The sequence below is a fragment of the Marmota flaviventris genome, chromosome 13, assembly GCF_047511675.1.
Source record: "Marmota flaviventris isolate mMarFla1 chromosome 13, mMarFla1.hap1, whole genome shotgun sequence".
NCBI classification, from domain to species: Eukaryota; Metazoa; Chordata; class Mammalia; order Rodentia; family Sciuridae; genus Marmota; species Marmota flaviventris.
Window position 1 is genome coordinate 23,557,989 of NC_092510.1, and position 17,463 is coordinate 23,575,451.

At 42.9% G+C, this 17,463-nt stretch overlaps 1 protein-coding gene across 6 annotated transcripts in view; it reads left to right on the forward strand.

The window, feature by feature from the left end:
* LOC114105017 (transducin-like enhancer protein 1) overlaps positions 1-17,463 on the forward strand; it is a 91,708-nt gene that overhangs the window by 57,446 nt on the left and 16,799 nt on the right. For all 6 annotated transcript variants that reach the window (XM_071600539.1, XM_071600540.1, XM_071600541.1 and 3 more), the window contains 6 exons: positions 1,093-1,209; positions 4,662-4,715; positions 5,320-5,472; positions 6,984-7,128; positions 8,131-8,318; positions 9,762-9,838. In XM_071600539.1, the coding sequence (XP_071456640.1) occupies positions 1,093-1,209; positions 4,662-4,715; positions 5,320-5,472; positions 6,984-7,128; positions 8,131-8,318; positions 9,762-9,838 (734 nt within the window). The remainder of the gene's footprint in view (positions 1-1,092; positions 1,210-4,661; positions 4,716-5,319; positions 5,473-6,983; positions 7,129-8,130; positions 8,319-9,761; positions 9,839-17,463) is intronic.

Here is a 17,463-nt window from a genome sequence, read left to right on the forward strand (position 1 = left end):
ATTTTAAATTGTGACACAGGAAGGTAGCATAATTGTCTGTTGGCCTGGACACCTGCTTTTAGTTCTCAAACATCTTTCAGAAATTGGGGTTATCTGGGCTTTGTGAAGGGAGGTTTTTGCACAGCTCATTCACAGTCGTTCAGGGCAGTAACACATCACTGAACAAATTGCCTCCTTGCATATGCTAATCCTGCACTTAAAAGAACTCATTGTAACATGTTCTCATGCCTTAGCCCGAGGGGAGATGGGAATTGAAGGGATGTCAGATCATGTCATGTGACCCCAAAATATCTCAAATGCCTGTTTTCTTTGGGTCAACAGTTCGCACTCAGCATATGCCAATGAAAGTATCCTGTGTGGCTGGTGGAAGAGATTAGTCCTTGTTCCTGCTTTGTGTGTGGGAGCTGGTCTTGCTATTGAAGCGTCACAGGCTGAGATTTCTTCCCCTGAGGGACTTAAGTTTCAGTGCTTCTGGCGAGCAACACCAAATCTTATTTTCAACAATAAATTAAAAGAATTCAAAAGTTCCTTTATCGTTGCCATGGAAAATGTGATTTGCCTTTTAGGAAACCATGCTGTTAATCCCACCTGTTTCTTTTGTGTCTGTTTAGAGTGGTACACAGTGACTCTTAAGAGTTATAGAATATGCCTAGTGGAGCAATCTCAAGATTTGCTTATCAGTCCTTCATATTCTTGACAGAGTAAACACACATCCACTCACAAACAGCAAGCTCCCAATTTCTCCAACACCAGATAGAACAGGAGCACATTTAGAGTGAGCAGAGCCTGAAGGATTCACCAGGATTTGTAAGGTTTGATACCAAAGGCAGGGTCCTTTTAAGTGGGGAAAGCTCTTTAAATGTTTGCCATCAAAGTCTTCAGACAGATGACTTAAATGGAATAAAAGGTTGTATAGGTATCACCTTTCTAAAACAGTTCCCACTTCCAGGTAGGGTTTTCATGTGTATAAAGAGACCGGCAAAGAAGCCTTTGAGAGAAAGATATATATATATATATATATATATATATATATATATATATATATATATATATACACATTTTTTTTTTTTTTTTTTTTTTTTTGTCTTGTAGAGTAATTCCCTTTTGGTCCCAGACAGTCTAAGAGGTACAGATAAACGCAGAAATGGGCCTGAATTTTCCAACGACATCAAAAAACGGAAGGTGGATGATAAGGATTCTAGCCACTATGTAAGTAAATAAAGGACTTTGAATACTATTTGTTTGCTTACTACCTACTTTCTACGTGAATGTCTAAGTGTAATCTAGAATTTCCATTATAATTCCACATCCCTTAAGGTAAGGGTAAGTTCAGAGCTGGGCATGGTAGTACATGCCTATATCTGAGCCTCTTGGGAGACTGAAGGATCAAAAGTTTGTGATCAGCCTGGGCAACTTAATGAAACCCTGTCTCAAATTAAAAGACAAAGAAAAAAAGGCTGGGAATGTATATAGCTCAGTGGTGTTAAGGCTTACCTTGAGTGTGCCAGGCCCGGGGTTCTGTCGCCTGCATACACACAAAAGAAAACATTAAAAAGAGGTAAACTCTTATATTATAGAATATTCTTTTCCTTTAGGGCTGCAAATTATGCTTCTTTTGGACTTAATTTTACATTTTAAACTGTCTTAGTTATTCTTCACTTAATCTTAGCCAGAAGTTCAAGAAGTGATCTGCCAGAGGGACTTTGAAAATTTAGGTGTGGCTTTGTGGACCATATGGCTGCACTGGGCCCTGCTTCTAGAAAGGTCTCATCCTACCATCATTGAAATCTCAGTTTTTGAATGAGGGCTTTGCATTTTCATTTTGTCTTGGACCTTGCAAATTTGGTAGCCACTTATGCACAAATAGAGTAAAAAATTTGAAGCCAGGGGAAGTGGTGCACACCTGTAACTGCAGGGGCTCAGGAGTCTGAGGTAGGAGGATTGTAAGTTCAAAGCCAGCCTCAGCAATTTAATTAGAACCTGTCTCAAAATAATAAAAAATTTAAAAAGGCTGGGGTTGTGCCTCAGTGGTTAGCCCCTGAGTTCAATCCCTGGTACCAAAAAAAGAAAAAAAAAATGGCAGCACAGAATATTTTTCAAGATGCTCTTCAGCTAAAATATCCAGGCTTATGTTAGGTTTAAGGTAGAGTTTATGGTCTTCTGCAGTGGGTGATCTTAGTCCGTGGTAAAAACAGATGAAACATCAGAGGATCTAGTTCACACCCTGCAGATGAGATCGCTCACCTGGTTGACGGACGAGAATTCAACATAGATCCATAGAAGTCACATTCAGAGGAGAGCAAGTCAGGCCAAGTGGCCATTGGCTCTGGCCCTGGAATCATAAACATTATTGCCATGATTTAGCTTGGACTTGCCCTGCATGTCTCCACCAGTGAGTTCTCAGGAACAATATGAGAGTAGGATCCTGAATTGGGCCACTTCTTGTCATCCCTGGTGGAAGAAGTGTCTACTGGGCAGACTGTGGAAGTTTAAACACTGGCCTTGACCTTCTGAGGCTTGCTCATGCCAATAGCTAGCAACAGGTAACATTTCTTGAGCGCCAGTTCAAACTAGTTCCAGCTGCCCTGTGTTTTTATATGGGTTATTTCACTGGATTCTTACTGTAACCCAGTGAGTTAGCTACCGTCATCTCCATTTCATACGTAAAGAAACTGTGGCCTGGACCTTCAAAGTGGTTTGCCAGAGGTCCTGGCTAGTGGCAGAGCCTAGAGGCAGTCTGACTCAACCAAAATTTGTGCTCTTAATCAAAATTCCTACATCTAGTCCCACACAGGATTGGTATTTTTCCACAGTTCCTCGAATCAGTCCTTTTTGTACTATGGTGTAATAATATCCTAAGAACCAGAGTCATTGGTTCTCCCTGCCCCAGCCCAAGCTTTTTAATACATACCTTCTCCCCTTATCTGCTGCCCAGTGCTGATGTCCCATGTGTGCATTTCCCTTTGAAAAACTAATTTCAGAGTTCCATTAGAGAGGGCAGGGAGGCTCAGGAATAGAGGGAGGTAGGACAACAGGTCCTAAAATATCCTAATTTGATCATTACACAGTGTATACATGTATTGAATTACTACGCATGTACCCCATGTAAACATGTATAATTATGTGTCAATTAGAAAAATAAATTTTTTCTTTAATGTTAAAAAGAGTAATATTTTAAGAATTTGTTTGCTACTTTTTAACCAGTTTAACCTATATACTGCACAGTTATTTTTATATTTTTTTTTTTTCTAAAAGGGAAACCCTTTTATTTTGTATTCTTTTGCCACACACTTAACACCATAGAACATTTGTGGCTCTCTGTGGGCTTTCCTGCGAGAAAACAAATTTTCTTTATTATTAGTTTTTCTCTCTTCTTTATGAAAACATTTTTTTGAATAGACTGTTATTTTGTATTACCCCGGCTTCCTCATTGGTTGTAATTTTATGTTGTTACTGGTGAATTGCATGGTGCCTTCATAACAATGACTAAAGTATATCTTCTAACACATTATTGAAGAAAGTGAATAGGGTCTCCCACGTGCAGTTCTGGGTATGGTTGGGAAACAACATTTGAGATCTGAATTTAGAGTCGAAGACTAGCTTGGACTGTGGGTTCACGGAAGGCCATTGTGGGTAATGTTTGCACTTGTATGTATTAACATTTCTCAAATATTCTTTGTATAATCCTAATGACAGTGACATCAGAAAAAGAATTGTTTAGATCATAAATTTGGGTTCTACTTATTTTTTAAGAATTTGGACCCATCAAGAGGTCCTAATTTCCACATGCTTATTGTATTTCTCTGCACTAAAGGATATAAGGGTTTTTGAGTAAAATAAAAAACAAGAGTTTTACAGCCTGCCCCAAACTTTGATGGAGGAGTCATCACATCATTAACTGAGCAGCTTTTCTGAATCTCTTCCAAACTCAGTACAACCCCAGAATTTCTTCTGATTAGCAGATTTTACAGTTCTATTGAAGAGTCAATAAAAATCCTACTGCAGAATGGCAATGCCCTCCAAACACTGCCATCTGTATTCCTTCCATCTCTCCGAAAAGCTGATTGCTGAAGAGGTTTATTCTTGACATGAGATTGGATCTTTTTTGTTTTCTGCTGTAACTAGAAACCCCATGGAAAAATGGGTTAAGTGAATTTGTGTCTGTTATATGAATTGTCTATGAGCGCCAGATTGGCTGGCCATCTGCCTTCAAGGTGAGACGTATAAAGATAATGACATGAAATTGTGTACTTAATTTGAAAATCAAATGGAAGAAGAATGCGCATGTAAGGGTATGCAGATATCAGATTATAAGCAAGATTTTAGATCACAGAAAAGATCTAGATATTTATTGAAAACATTTATTATGCCTTTATAGTGCACCATATTTTTGCAACTTGCCTTCTCCTGTAAGCAAATCATGATTGGAGAGCTGGTTTGCTACTGCAGCAGAATTTCTGAGAGCAGCTTTGCATAGCTTCGGGTCAGATGAGAAGGGGAAGGTGGTATTAATGGGAAGGGTTGGCAATCTGGAAGTGAGCCCACAGGCATGTTCCATGTAGTTTTCTAGCTTGTGTGCCACCAAGAACTATAGAAAGAAGTTTAACTATGTTCACATCCATTCTTAGTCTTCATGAGACAGTAAAATTTCTTTTTTTCAGGACAGCGATGGTGACAAAAGTGATGACAACTTAGTTGTGGATGTGTCCAATGAGGTAATCATTGTTTTTGTCAAAAAGTGTATCTTCAGAATAACTTGCATAGTTCTAATGTGAGAAAAGCCCAATAGCAAATGTATGAAGTAGAACCACAGTGTCTTTTGCATTTGTATTCATTAAGAACCTAATGGTTGTATGTGGATGGAGCAATAATAGTCTTAACTGACATAAATTATTATTCCCTTTATTAAAAAAAAAAAAAAAAGTCTGGGCTGAGGGTATAGCTCTAGCACTGGCCCAACATTTGCAAGACCCTGGGTTTGATACCCAGCACCATTAAAAAAAAAAAACAGAAAAGAAAAGAAATTTGTTGCCCTGGTTATTTTGGATTTCTAAGTTGGGTGTCTGGCTCCTCTTTCCAGTGACTTCTAGGGAAAGTACTTGGACACAAGGAGGAATTTGATAATTTTCTTTATGATAACTTTCATGGGTGTTCAGCAGACACCTTCTCATTCATTTATTATAACATCACTAGGCATGTCATGCCCTCCCCACTCCAATCAAAAGGACTTCCAGTATTCTCTTATAATTAGAGAATTAGTGTGGAAAAGTTTGTCTGCTATAAGCTAAAACATGAAAACTTTTGATTCTACTTGTTGAGGACCCTTCTTCTCCACGAGCAAGTCCTGCCCATTCACCTCGGGAAAATGGAATCGACAAAAATCGCCTGCTGAAGAAAGATGCTTCTAGTAGCCCTGCTTCCACTGCCTCCTCGGGAAGTTCTACTTCTTTGAAATCCAAAGAAATGAGCTTGGTATGTAAAGAAAATTGGTAGCCTATTTGGCAGTGCATTTTTCTTTGTGGACCAGAGGACACTAAAAAAATTTGAAAGTCAGGGTTTTGCTGTTTGAGGGTTATATCTGTTGTTGTTTTGATACCAGGGATTGAACTCAGGGGCTCTCAAACACTGAGCCACATCCCCAGCTCTTTTTATTTTTTATTTTGAGACAGGGTCTCACTCACTTGCTTAGGGTCATGCTAAGTTGCTGAGGCTGACCTCCAACTTGTGATCCTCCTTTCTCAGCCTCCTGAGCCCGGCTGAGCATTATATTTTCAAGTATTAAAAAGCAAAACTCCTTCTCTTGTTTTTACTGAGTCAGTGTGTTTACTTTTTCTTCTGTAGTAGTCTCTTATGAATCGTGGTTAGAGACACAAATCTGTGAAATTTACCAGTTGGCACATAGTTCAGACCTCTTAGATCTTAGGAAGTCTTGACTTTGTTAAGCTGTGCACTTACTGGGGGAGACTGTCCCATCATGTTGGGGCTTGCTGGGAGCATGCCCGATATTAGAGAGCTCATTAGAACAGTGATGTACACAAGGAGGCCTAGAAAAAACTGGTGGTGTTGGGGTGCATCAAAGCCCATCTGTGTGGTAGTGTATTCTTTCAACAAATGTTGTAAAGCTTGTCATCTCTTCATTCATAAGGGTCCCTTACCACCCTATTTAATCCTTACACAGTCCCCCAGTTGTTACCCCATGTCACCTACGTACGGGGAGGAAAGATGATGAATTTGCTGCACCACACAGCCTACCAGGTGCAAGACAGAGTGCTGGGGTCCCTTGCTGGCCCATGATCTTTGCCATGGGGGTCCTGAAAAGTTGAGAGGCAGAAGACACTGTCCTGCCACCCTGTTGTTGTTTTGCCTCCTGTAGTGCTGATAGCAGGCTGGTGTTAAGTCTCCCCTGCCTGTACTGGTGGGTCCACATGCGTTATGTAGGTAGGTGGGTGGCAAAACCTACCCCCAAAGGTATTCTTCTTAGTAAAACTTGTTCTGGGGCTTTTGCCTCTGAAATGCTGGTTTGCTTCTCACGTAACTGATGGTCTCGCTGTCTTTCGTCATTAGTCTCAATTCTGCGGCTACCCAAAGGCAGGATTAGAGAAAGGAGCTTCCCTTAAGATGTTCCTGTGGCTGGTGCCCACATTTCCAAGGGACTGGGAGTTATTCTCTGGGTGGTCATCATTTTGACTTGGCAAAGAGCCTGAGTCCACAAGCCCGATGGAAAATTCTTTTCAAAATAAAATCTGCGGAGGAAGAAGTGTGATCATGTTCTCTGTCTCTAGCTCGAGTTTTAATTCTGGCAGGAAGAGGAAAGGTCAACATTTCTCGCTCACAAGTTAATGCTGTCAACATTGTGTGGATTTATGAAAATTGGCTGAGGGAGTAGCTAGAAGGTGCCCAGTGTCCCAGCTGCTGTTGTGATAAATTGTGTAATATGGCTTGGATTAAAAATAATACTCATTTAATTTGTTTAATGATACCAGCATGAAAAAGCCAGCACGCCCGTTCTGAAATCCAGCACGCCGACTCCTCGGAGCGACATGCCAACGCCGGGCACCAGCGCCACTCCAGGACTCCGTCCAGGCCTGGGCAAGCCTCCAGCCATGGAGCCCCTCGTCAACCAAGCGGGTAGAGCATCGCCTCTTATTATGCTGCGTTGTGTTCCTCCCTCTCCCAGCTCAGTAAATTGTCTGTTAATCTAGTGACGTGATTTCCCCATGCATATGAAATGCCCTTGCCACCACCCTCCTTCCTGTCTCTGAAAAAGGCACGGTAAGAAGCAGATGTTTGTCCTTGGGTCTCAGCAGCTGCACCCTGTTTGGTCTCCAACTGTTTACATTCAGCTTTTCTTTTATTTCCAAATAATCCAAATCCTAGGGACTTCAGTCAAGTTTCCGATAATTATTCTGTACATAAGCTTCTGACCAAACTATCATTGTGTGTCTGACTTCGCTAATATTGACCGAAACGTCCAGGTTTGAGGCTAGAGCGTGCTTCTTGCTGACTGTGGTTGGCTGGTTTTCTGTTAGCACACCCCCCAAGAATCCGTAGAAATCAGGAGGGTTCCACTCAGTCTCCAGCCCATGAGTAAACTCATAACTTTCCTCTCTGGGCAAGGAAAAAAGTAACAACCTGAGTCCAACGGAAAGTAAGCACCAGAATATTCCTCCTAAATCCATGCTTTGGTTTACGTGAATCTAGGATTTGGTTTTCATTTGGAATTGGTACCAGGGAATGGAAAATTCGGACTGAAGGAGAAATCTTGGATTTTATCAAGAAAATCTTCTTTTGAGATTAAGTCAGGTAAACACTTAGTGTCTGTGCCTTGGTTTGCTCTCTGAATTGGGTACGATGATGCTGATTAATTCCCCTGGTGTCCCAGCACTGCCACATATACCAATGAGAAAATCTGTGGGTTTTGCTTCTGGGGTCCTTCCTGTCCTGGAGATTAAATTAGCTCTGAGGAGGATTGGATCCAGTGTATAAATTAGAGGTAATCTCCCTGCTGCCCGGGAAGCCTCTTTTCCTCCCTCCCCATGACAAATGACACTAACAGATGACTCTGGAATTGCTGGTCAGGCTTGACTGGAGTGGGCAGTCGAGTGACATGCGGCTTGTGTTTCCTTTCAGCCGCCGGTTTGAGGACGCCCCTGGCAGTGCCTGGCCCGTACCCTGCTCCCTTTGGGATGGTCCCCCACGCCGGCATGAACGGCGAGCTGACCAGCCCCAGCGCCGCTTACGCCAGTTTACACAGCATGTCACCCCAGATGAGCGCTGCCGCTGCGGCCGCCGTGGTGGCCTACGGGCGCTCCCCAATGGTAGGCCACTGCTGGTGGGCTTTGCTTGGGTGGGAAAAGCCACATGCTTCACTGAGTGCTGTCAGCCCCGGGGGCACACAGGCCTCCCCAGGCTATGGGGGCAGGAGCAGCCGGCCCCACACACCTCCAACACAAAGACGCCAGTGTTCCCACTGCACCCTTGCCCTCCTCTTGTCAGCCTTCATCAACATGCTGGTTCATTAAGTGAGGCCCAAACGCTTTTTGTTTTACTGTTTTTGTCCATGAAAAAAGGCAGTGTTTAGAAGCTCCTTCAGTGGTCCTGGGGACATCTGGTTTTCTCCCACCAAAGTAGATTTTTTTATTTAAAGGCGATGAAATGACTCTAGTGGCTCACAGAAGCCTTTTCATTCATTTTCTTAAGTTTTTCTTTTCTTCGCTCTCTCTTTCTCTCTCTATTTAAACCTTAGGAAAAAAAAAAAAAAACATTTGAGAAGTCATAGCATTCTCTTTCCATGTCTATATATTCTTTACACCCAATAGCGTGGCTCATATCTTACAAGTGATTTGTGTATAACAAGTAGAAAGACAGACCGTGAACCTGCGAGGCTGGGCTGTCGGTTTCTTCTTGCCCTACCTTCTGCTACTATGCAAATGGCCCCGTTTTGACTGAGAAGATAAACAGCTGCATTTGAAGAGTGAAATTGACTGTTGTCACTGATTGCAACAGGAAAGGGTGTATAATATTAGGTATCAAACAGAAGCTCTGTTGCTATTTTAAAATACCGTCGTCACATACCTCTCTCTCCTTTCCCCTCTTGAAAATAACATAACACCCTATGATTGGGGGAGATGTTAAAGTCATTGTTTTTTCCTTCTGTTGTGCTTGTCGGAATGGATGTGCAGTGGAGGGCAAGAGTTCAAAGATGGGCAGCAAAGGGACTAGATGCTGCCGTTAAGGTAGACAGAAATAGGGAATCCATGCATGAACTTAGATAAGTGGTGCACAACTGAGGAGTTTTGCCCCCTGGAGACATTTTGATGATCACAACTGGGGAGACGCTGTTGCCACTTGAAAATAAAGGCCTCCCTGCAATGGCCAGGACACCTTTCAACAAGGAAAAGAACTATCTGGCCTGAAGCATCAGCAGTGTGAAGGTTATCAGCATTGCTCTCTCTGCACCTGATTAGGGAAAGATCAAGTCTATGGGAAGGATTTATCATCCGAAGCTGGTTCTCATTGCACAAGTAGATCGCACCCCTGTTCCACCTTCCAAAAGGAAGTGTGTCTTGTGGTGTCTAGAGGTGATTATGTTACTTAATTACATTAGACTTTTTCTTAAAAAAAAAAAAAAAAAATGCTAGCCCTGATATTGTTCCCACTTATATTGCTCTGGGGATACACTAGTTTCTAATGGAAAGTCAGTGCTGAGAAAGTGCCTACCTTGCATAAATGAGTCTGCCATGCCTTATTTTTATTTGCAGGTTGGTTTTGATCCTCCTCCCCACATGAGAGTACCTACCATCCCTCCGAACCTGGCGGGAATCCCTGGGGGAAAACCGTAAGTATCTCTATGCCTCGGTTTTGGTTTGCTTCACAGGCGGTTCCCCAGCCACAGTGTCAGCAGACTGGGATTCCAAAGGGAGTACAGGCCTGGGTGTTTCCAAGGAGACTTCTGGTGTCTTTGCCCAAGAAGTGTTAACACTTTCTATAAATAGGCAACTTGTAGGTGTCATGCCTCTGTCTTCTCCCTGTGGGTGAGCTCATACACTTAGTTATTTCTGGAGGGAAGCTGTTGGAGACGAGGGCAAGGTGGGAGGATAGAGCTGGAGGTGGTTAGCCCTCCTTGCTTGACCTGTCTTCAGAAAGCTGCTCGGCTTTGCTGCTTGGTTGGAAGGTGGCTGCTGGATTTTCACTGGCGCTGTGAGTGGGTAGTAAGTTGTTACGAACTCTTAACCTCAGAGATTTGAAGTGTGTTATCTCTGTACCCAGCTCAGTACCTCCTTTTCCTTATTTTGCTGGAACTAAGATATTTGAAGGGTAGGTCCTGTGGGAGGCCAACATCCCAGGTGAAACCCCAGTTACAGTTGCTTTTTGTGTTTTTTCCCCCAATTACAGTTCTGAGGAGTGATTTACTCTCAGACTTGGACTTACAAAAAGCAAAGCAGCTTTATGGGAAAGCAAGACAGAGGTTAAGTGGCACAAAAGCACTCAGAATTTGGAAAAACTTGGTTATTCTTTCTGGATCACTTTTTTAAAAATCACTTGCTTTCCATTATCTTAGTTATTCAAGGCCTGATTTGAAAGAGTTTCTGAAATTCTCAAGTTTTATACAAAATGGAGTTGAAATAATGGAGGGGGGAATCAGTCTATAATTTCAGCAAATATGCTGCCTTTTCTTATGATAGAAATGGCAGATGACCTTGTGAAATATTGTCTTTCCAAATATAAGAGGTACTGTGGTCGAGTCTCAGACCACAGGTTGGTCTTTGTCACCCCCGTGTCAACGTGGCTGCTTTCTTCATTGTGTCACTTGCACGTCACAGCGGCACCATTCTCAACTGTCCATTCAGCCTTGTGTGATTTTGTTTGGAGCCTTGATACAAAGAAACCACCAACCTGAGGAAAAATAAAATCTCTTGGCCTCTCACCTGCTTTTTAGGGAAGCAGATTCCCCTTGTTCTGCTTTTACTGTGTCGTTCTGACAATTTGACAGAGATTTGATTCATGAGGAAACAAGGCTTTGTCTACACTAGAAATTAGTACAGAGGATGAGAATTTAAGATGGCCTGGAGGTCCCGCCAGGGCAGGGTGGGTGGGAGAGGGGCAGTGTTGGTGGTCCATGTCTTCCGGGACAACACCCATCAACGGCCATGATGTGCATTTTCCTGGGAATGCTCACTGCTTCCAGCCTGGGAGGTCCTTGGGGGCAATTGTGGGTACTTTTCCCCTATGATTTACAACATTGTAGCTGTTGGTATCCAAATGGATTGGTCAATGGATGAAGGGCAGACTGGTAATGCCATCTTAAGAAGCCATGATAATGTTAACTGGTGAGTCTTTGGGAGGGGATTAGTAGGCAAAAAAGGCCAACATTGGCTAAGCCTTAGAGAAAGCCAGCTTCACGAGTTAGGGGAGTATGGGGGATTGTCCAGCTGCCAAGACCCTATCTTAAAAGTGATATTGAGGGGGTTGGGGTTGTGGCTCAGTGGTAGAGTGCTTGCCTTGAATATGTGAGGCATCACCACATTAAAAAATAAACAATAAAGTTATTGTGTTCATCTACAACTAAAAATATTTTTTAAAAAATGAAGAAAGTGATGAGGGCAGTTGGGGCTGGAAAGCAGAACTGTGAGTTTCAGTGCTGGTTAGAAGGCTGGCATTCAGGGTATGCTCAATTTGGACTCTGTTCCTTATAGAGGTGTGGGGTGAGGGAAGGGATATTTGATGCAAAAGAAAGTGATATGCCAATTAGAGCCAAGTGGTTCGTCCTTGGCTGTGTGCACCTTACCTTTCTCAAAGCTGTGTGAACGAGGATTACAGGGTGCCTGTAGACATGAACAGGGACACAGTGGTAAAGTGGTGAGACTCATATATAAAGGTGCTTTTCTTGTCTTGGTCAAAATGACCTTTGGTCTCTGTATCTGTGCCTCCTGTTGTCTCTCAAACAGTCAATGTATTTTTTAAGATTCTCTTGATATTTGAGGTGAGCCATACTATGTGAGGAAGACGGAATTAATTAATAACAGAGGGTTAAGTGAATTTCCCCATTGCCAGGATCTGGGCTATACAGTCTTATTGCCAATATTAATCCATTAATTAGTATGGGAGGACTTGCTGTTTTTAATCATCTAGTAAAGTAATGTTGCCTCACAGTATTTCCCAAACCATTTATAGTGACAGCCTGGTATTTTCCCAGCATATCAAAGATTGATAGGTTTGAAACATATAATAAGAATAAACAGGGGGGAAAGTCACGAAATCCAAGTTTTGTCAACAGTCATAAATGCCTGGCAAGTTGCTGTGTGAAGGTCTCTAGATGCTTGCCCTCCATGACTGTGCTCATCCATTACAGGCCGTGGCTAATGTTTGCAGACAAATGTATGGTCTACTTTGAGAAATGGGGGCAAACCAATATGCCCAGGGTGGGGTGTATGAACAAGGTGTTAAAGGTTATGTAAATAATTCTCTGGGAAATGCCAGTTCATCAGATGTTTGGGTAGGGCAACCGGAAGGCATGATGGCTGTTCTTGGACTCTGTTTATGACCTGAGGGTCAGGCGTGGTGCATACCCTGGGCATGCTCCTCTGGCTTTGGGGCTTGATGATGTAGTCACTAAAAGAGCAGCAAATACTGTAGTTAAACTTATGACTAGTGCTGTGGAGGCAGAACAGTAGGTGATAGACAAACATGTCAAGAAGTGACCAAAGTTAAGATGGGGACGCCTTCCTTGGGGTCAGGCACATTCGTGAAGCTGAAGCCTGTGAAGGAAAGAATGGGTCTGGGAGGCCGAGGGCAGGGGCTGCATGCCATGCAGGGAGAGAGCTTGAAGGATTCATGTGCAGATGGACGAGTGCCTCCCAAGAGTGTTACAGCTGACAGTTCAGTTGAGGCTGGAGGGACCTTCAAGTCTCGTTATTATGAATATGCATCTGTGGTTCAAGTCTGCTATGATGGCATTACCAAGTGACAGCGTGCCTCTGACCCGCGTGCCTCTGTGCATGCCCAGGGACAGGGATCCACTGCTGTCCAAAGCAGTGTACTTTCTGTGGCTCTGTGAAAACTCTTCTCACCCTTGAGCAGAATGGGTCTCCCTGGAACATTGACCCATCTGTGTTTGCCTTTCTAACCCTCAGACCTTATATGGACTGCTAATCTGTCCTCTGCTTTTAGGGAATTGAACCTAGGAGTGTTCTACCACTTAGCCACACCTCCAGTTTTGAGCCTGGCCTTGAACTTTGAATCCTGCTGCCTGAGTTGCTGTAGGCATGCACACTGCACCCAGCTTCCATCCTCCTTTCTTTGTTCAGATATTTGGAGACCTCTGTTTCACCATGAGGCTTCTCTTCTGGCTGATTTTGCCCATTGCTTCAGCCCTGTCCTGCAGGATGTGATTTCAAGTTCCTGCATCATCTGCTCACTGAATTCTAGACCATCACCTCCCATTCATGCTTCTACAGATTTTATTTAGACCTACTCACAGGCAGAAGGGACTCTGGTAGGAGCTCACAGTCTGGGAATGGTGTCTAGGGGAAGAAATATTTGTCATCTGCCTTCTTAGAGTTTCTAACGGGTATAGGAATGAAAATCACATAAGGCAGGTTAACGGGGAAAAGCACACAAATTTTACTAAAATTTTACATGTATATGGGAATCCATACAAGAAAAGAAAGAGGTCAAGAGGGAACCAAAGCAGGCAGCTCAGATACCTTTTATATAAAGGAGTGATGAATTTGTGAAGTAATGACAAGAGAAAGGGGTTTGGACTGGAGGTAGTCAATTAGGGGACAGTAACTGAGACAGAAACTGGAAAAACTAAGGGAAGGTGAGAGTTATGTTGATAGGTTTGTTTGTACACGTCCATTTCAGCGCCGATTCCCTGACTGGCAATAAGGGACAAAAAGACGTATCATGAGAAGTTTTAGGACCTGTTTTTTAATTTTTTAATTGTTTTGCTACTGGGAGTTAAACCCAGGGGTGCTTTACTACTGAGCTACATCCTTAGCCCTTTTTGTTTGTTTGTTTTAGTTTTTGATGGACCTTTATTTTATTTTTTTGTATGTGGTACTGAGAATTGAACCTTATGTCTCATGCATACTAGGCAGGCACTCTACCACTGAGCCACAACCCCAGCCCCACCTTTTTATTTTTTGAGACAGGGTATTACCAAGTTGCTGAGGATGACCTTGTACTTGCAATACTTCTGTCTCAGCCTCTGAAATAGCTGGTGCACAGATGTCCACCACTATGCCTGGGAGGGACCCATTTTTATGCAGAAGGGGAGGTTAGAAGGTCTTTCCTGTATCTCCCTTTGCTCTCTTGCCTTCAGCTCAAAGTACCATGTCAAAGTGGCATATTTGGGAGTGGCATATTCAGGGGGATGGCATTAATCAAATAATCTCAAAAACTAATATAGAAACGTAGTGTATGTAAGAATTATGGCAGAAGGGAACTGTTGTATGGACGTGTAAGGTAGTGGGTAGAGGGGCTGATCCCACTGAAAAGGAAATCTCTGCAGAATTGTGTCCAGAGCTCCATGCACCTAGTAGGGGCAGGAAGTGAACCTCTGCAGGGAGGCACCAGCTGATGCAAAGGCCCTTTAGCCTCACCCTGTTCCATACTGGCTTCTGGTGTAGAAATGACCTGAGATCTCAGTAGAGCTTCCCAACCACCCTGGTTGTTTTCCATCCCTCATACTCACACCAATGTTTCCCAACTGCTCTTTATTAAGGCATTGTCCCCTTCTCTCTGACACTCAGGCCCAAGCTTCAGCCTTAGATCCTTACTTAATTCATTTATTTTTTACCCAGTCTTATCCTTTGTTAGGACCCCATATGTTTCTCATAACCACTTTTGTCAACAAGAACCTGGGTGAGTTTTGTGTTCTCTCTCCTCACCCTAATCAAATCCCTGTTAGTTTATTGTTATTAGAAACCACTTATCAAACAAACCAGATATGGTGTCATTTTCTAGTAATCCTAGTGACTCGGGAGACTGAGGCAGGAGGATCACAAGCTCTAGGCCAGCCTGGGCAATTTGAGACCCTGCCTCAAAGTAGAAAATTGAAAATAGGACCAGGGATATAGCTCAGTGATAGAGCACCCCTGGGTTTAAGAAAATAAAGCACTTATCTGATAGGATTTCTGTTTATCTTATCCCATCCTGTTTTATCAGAGATGCGATCTTGCAGTGATGTCTGGGCTGGACCCAGTGAGGTCCCAAGCTGAAGTGATCTTCCCATCTTAGCTTCTCAAGTAGCTGGGATTTCAGGGGTACCCCACTGCACCTGGGTTAGGTCCCATTTTTGTGCAGAGATCTTTCATTGTTGACTAATAAGTGATGTGACATGTGATGTTCCAGGACCCACCGGTGATATGGCCCCAGCCTGCTTTTCTATCCTCATGTTCTATCTTTTATTTTGTGTTAATCAAATGCCTCTTCTGCTAGAAGCACCTTCCCTTCTTATTTATTTTTGTATTTCTGGGGATTGAACCTAGGGCCTTGCACATACTAGGCAAGCACTCTTCCACTGAGTTTATTTATTATTTGTTTGTTTATTTATATCCTCCCTTCCCGTCTCATAGTCTTCACTTCCTGTTTGAGTTAGTTAGCTTTCTGTTAATGTAACAAAATGCCTGAGGTAATCTACTTAAAAGGAGGAAAGATTTATTTTAACTGACAATTTCAGAGGTTTTTCGTCCATGATGGGTTGACCCAGTTGCTTTGGGCCTTGCTAAGTTTGGGCCTGGGTGAGATAGCACATTATGGTGGAGAGTGTGTGGAAGAGTGAAGCTACTCTCTTCATGCTGTCCAGGAAGCAAAGAGGGACAGGAAGTGGGTGGTGGTTTCAATACCTCTCCAGGGCACACTCTCCTAGTGACCTAACTTACTTCCTCTAGGTCCCATCTCCTAAAGGTTCTACCAGTTCCTATTAGCACCACAGTCTCGTGACCAAGCCTTTAGCATATGGGACTTTATCCACACCATAGGACTGTTTTTGAGTATTTTCAGTCCTTCAAAGACACTTTAGTTGCTTCCTTCTTCATGAAGTGTTTGTGGGCGCCTTCCCATCCATGATGTCTCTCTAGTAGCACTTAGTAATTGACGTCTTTAGACACTCACACTTGGACCTTGGGTTATAATCACACGTACATTTCCATCTGCTTTGTCCTGGTAGATTTGAAGTTCCTGAAGTTTCCTTGTCCCCTCGAGCAGAGATACCCAGTTAACAAATGTTAGTTGCATTTAGTTGGTGGTAGGTGAGTCCAGAACGGGGTGAGACTGTGTGATTCATTCTTTTTGAAAGAAGACTCGTATTTTTTTGCACTTTGGAAATAAGTAGTGTTGATTTATAATAGATCACCCAAACTTTGTTTTTAAACCCTCAAGGCTAGAATTAATTGGTATTGTTCAGTCAGCTTAACTTGAATTCATTTTTAGTTTTAGGAAATTTATTCCCCTGAGCTCTGGTGGGGAAATTTGAAAGTTAAGGTAGACTTTTTTTTTTTTTCCTCCTGACCCGATAGCATTACTTTTTTCCCTCCAAATACCTGGGGGCCAAGGTCTCCCAGTCTCGTATACTAGCACCTTGAGGTCAGTAATAACTCAGACTAATAACAGCTTGGCTTCAGATTCTAGGTTAGTTCCAGGTCCCTTCACCCTATGTTTTAATACCAGACATGTAATTCAGAAATCTTCTACCCACTTGTTTAGTGCTTAAATAAACCTTTAAAATACCTTTTAGGATTTGGAGCCTAAAGGGAAAAGAAAGTCATAACTGCTTTTGGGGTAAAATTGCTTGTTAGGAAAACATGTTTTGCAGCAGTGGCTGGAGACCATCCCTCGGCTTCTAGCCGAGGAGACAGCTCTGTGGCCGGGAGCTTTTCCCCACACCCGCTTTTTTTCTGTTCCTGATCTTTCTTCTGGTTCCTCTGTTGACCAGTCTCAATTCCACAGCTGTCTTATTTAGTGGACTTGAAAATCCAATTCTCTTTACACTCTGCATGATTATATCAGGGTTCTTTGGAGAAACAAAACCAATGTGATAGCTAAACCAAAATTTATTAGGAGGAATTGGCTCACATGATGATGGAGACTGAGAAATCTCATGATCTGCTATCTGCAGGCAAGAGGTTCAGAAAAGCCAGCAGTGCATTTTCCACTCCAAGTCTGAAGGCCCGAGAACCAGGGGACAATACCCTTACTTTAGAGATTACTTTTTATTCTGTTCAGGCCCTCAGCAGATTGGATGATGCCCAGTGAGGCCCACCTGCATTGAAAGGGTGGGTCTTTTTTACCACCTACCACCTAGAATGCTAATCTCTTCAAGGAGCATCCTTCTAGACACCTAGAAGTATTTTGCCGGCCATCTGGGCCTCTGCTGGTCTGGTCAAACTGACACATAGAATAAAAAGTCTCCCATCTGAATGCTTTGAAGTCCTGTACTTGTAATTATATAAATTTTCA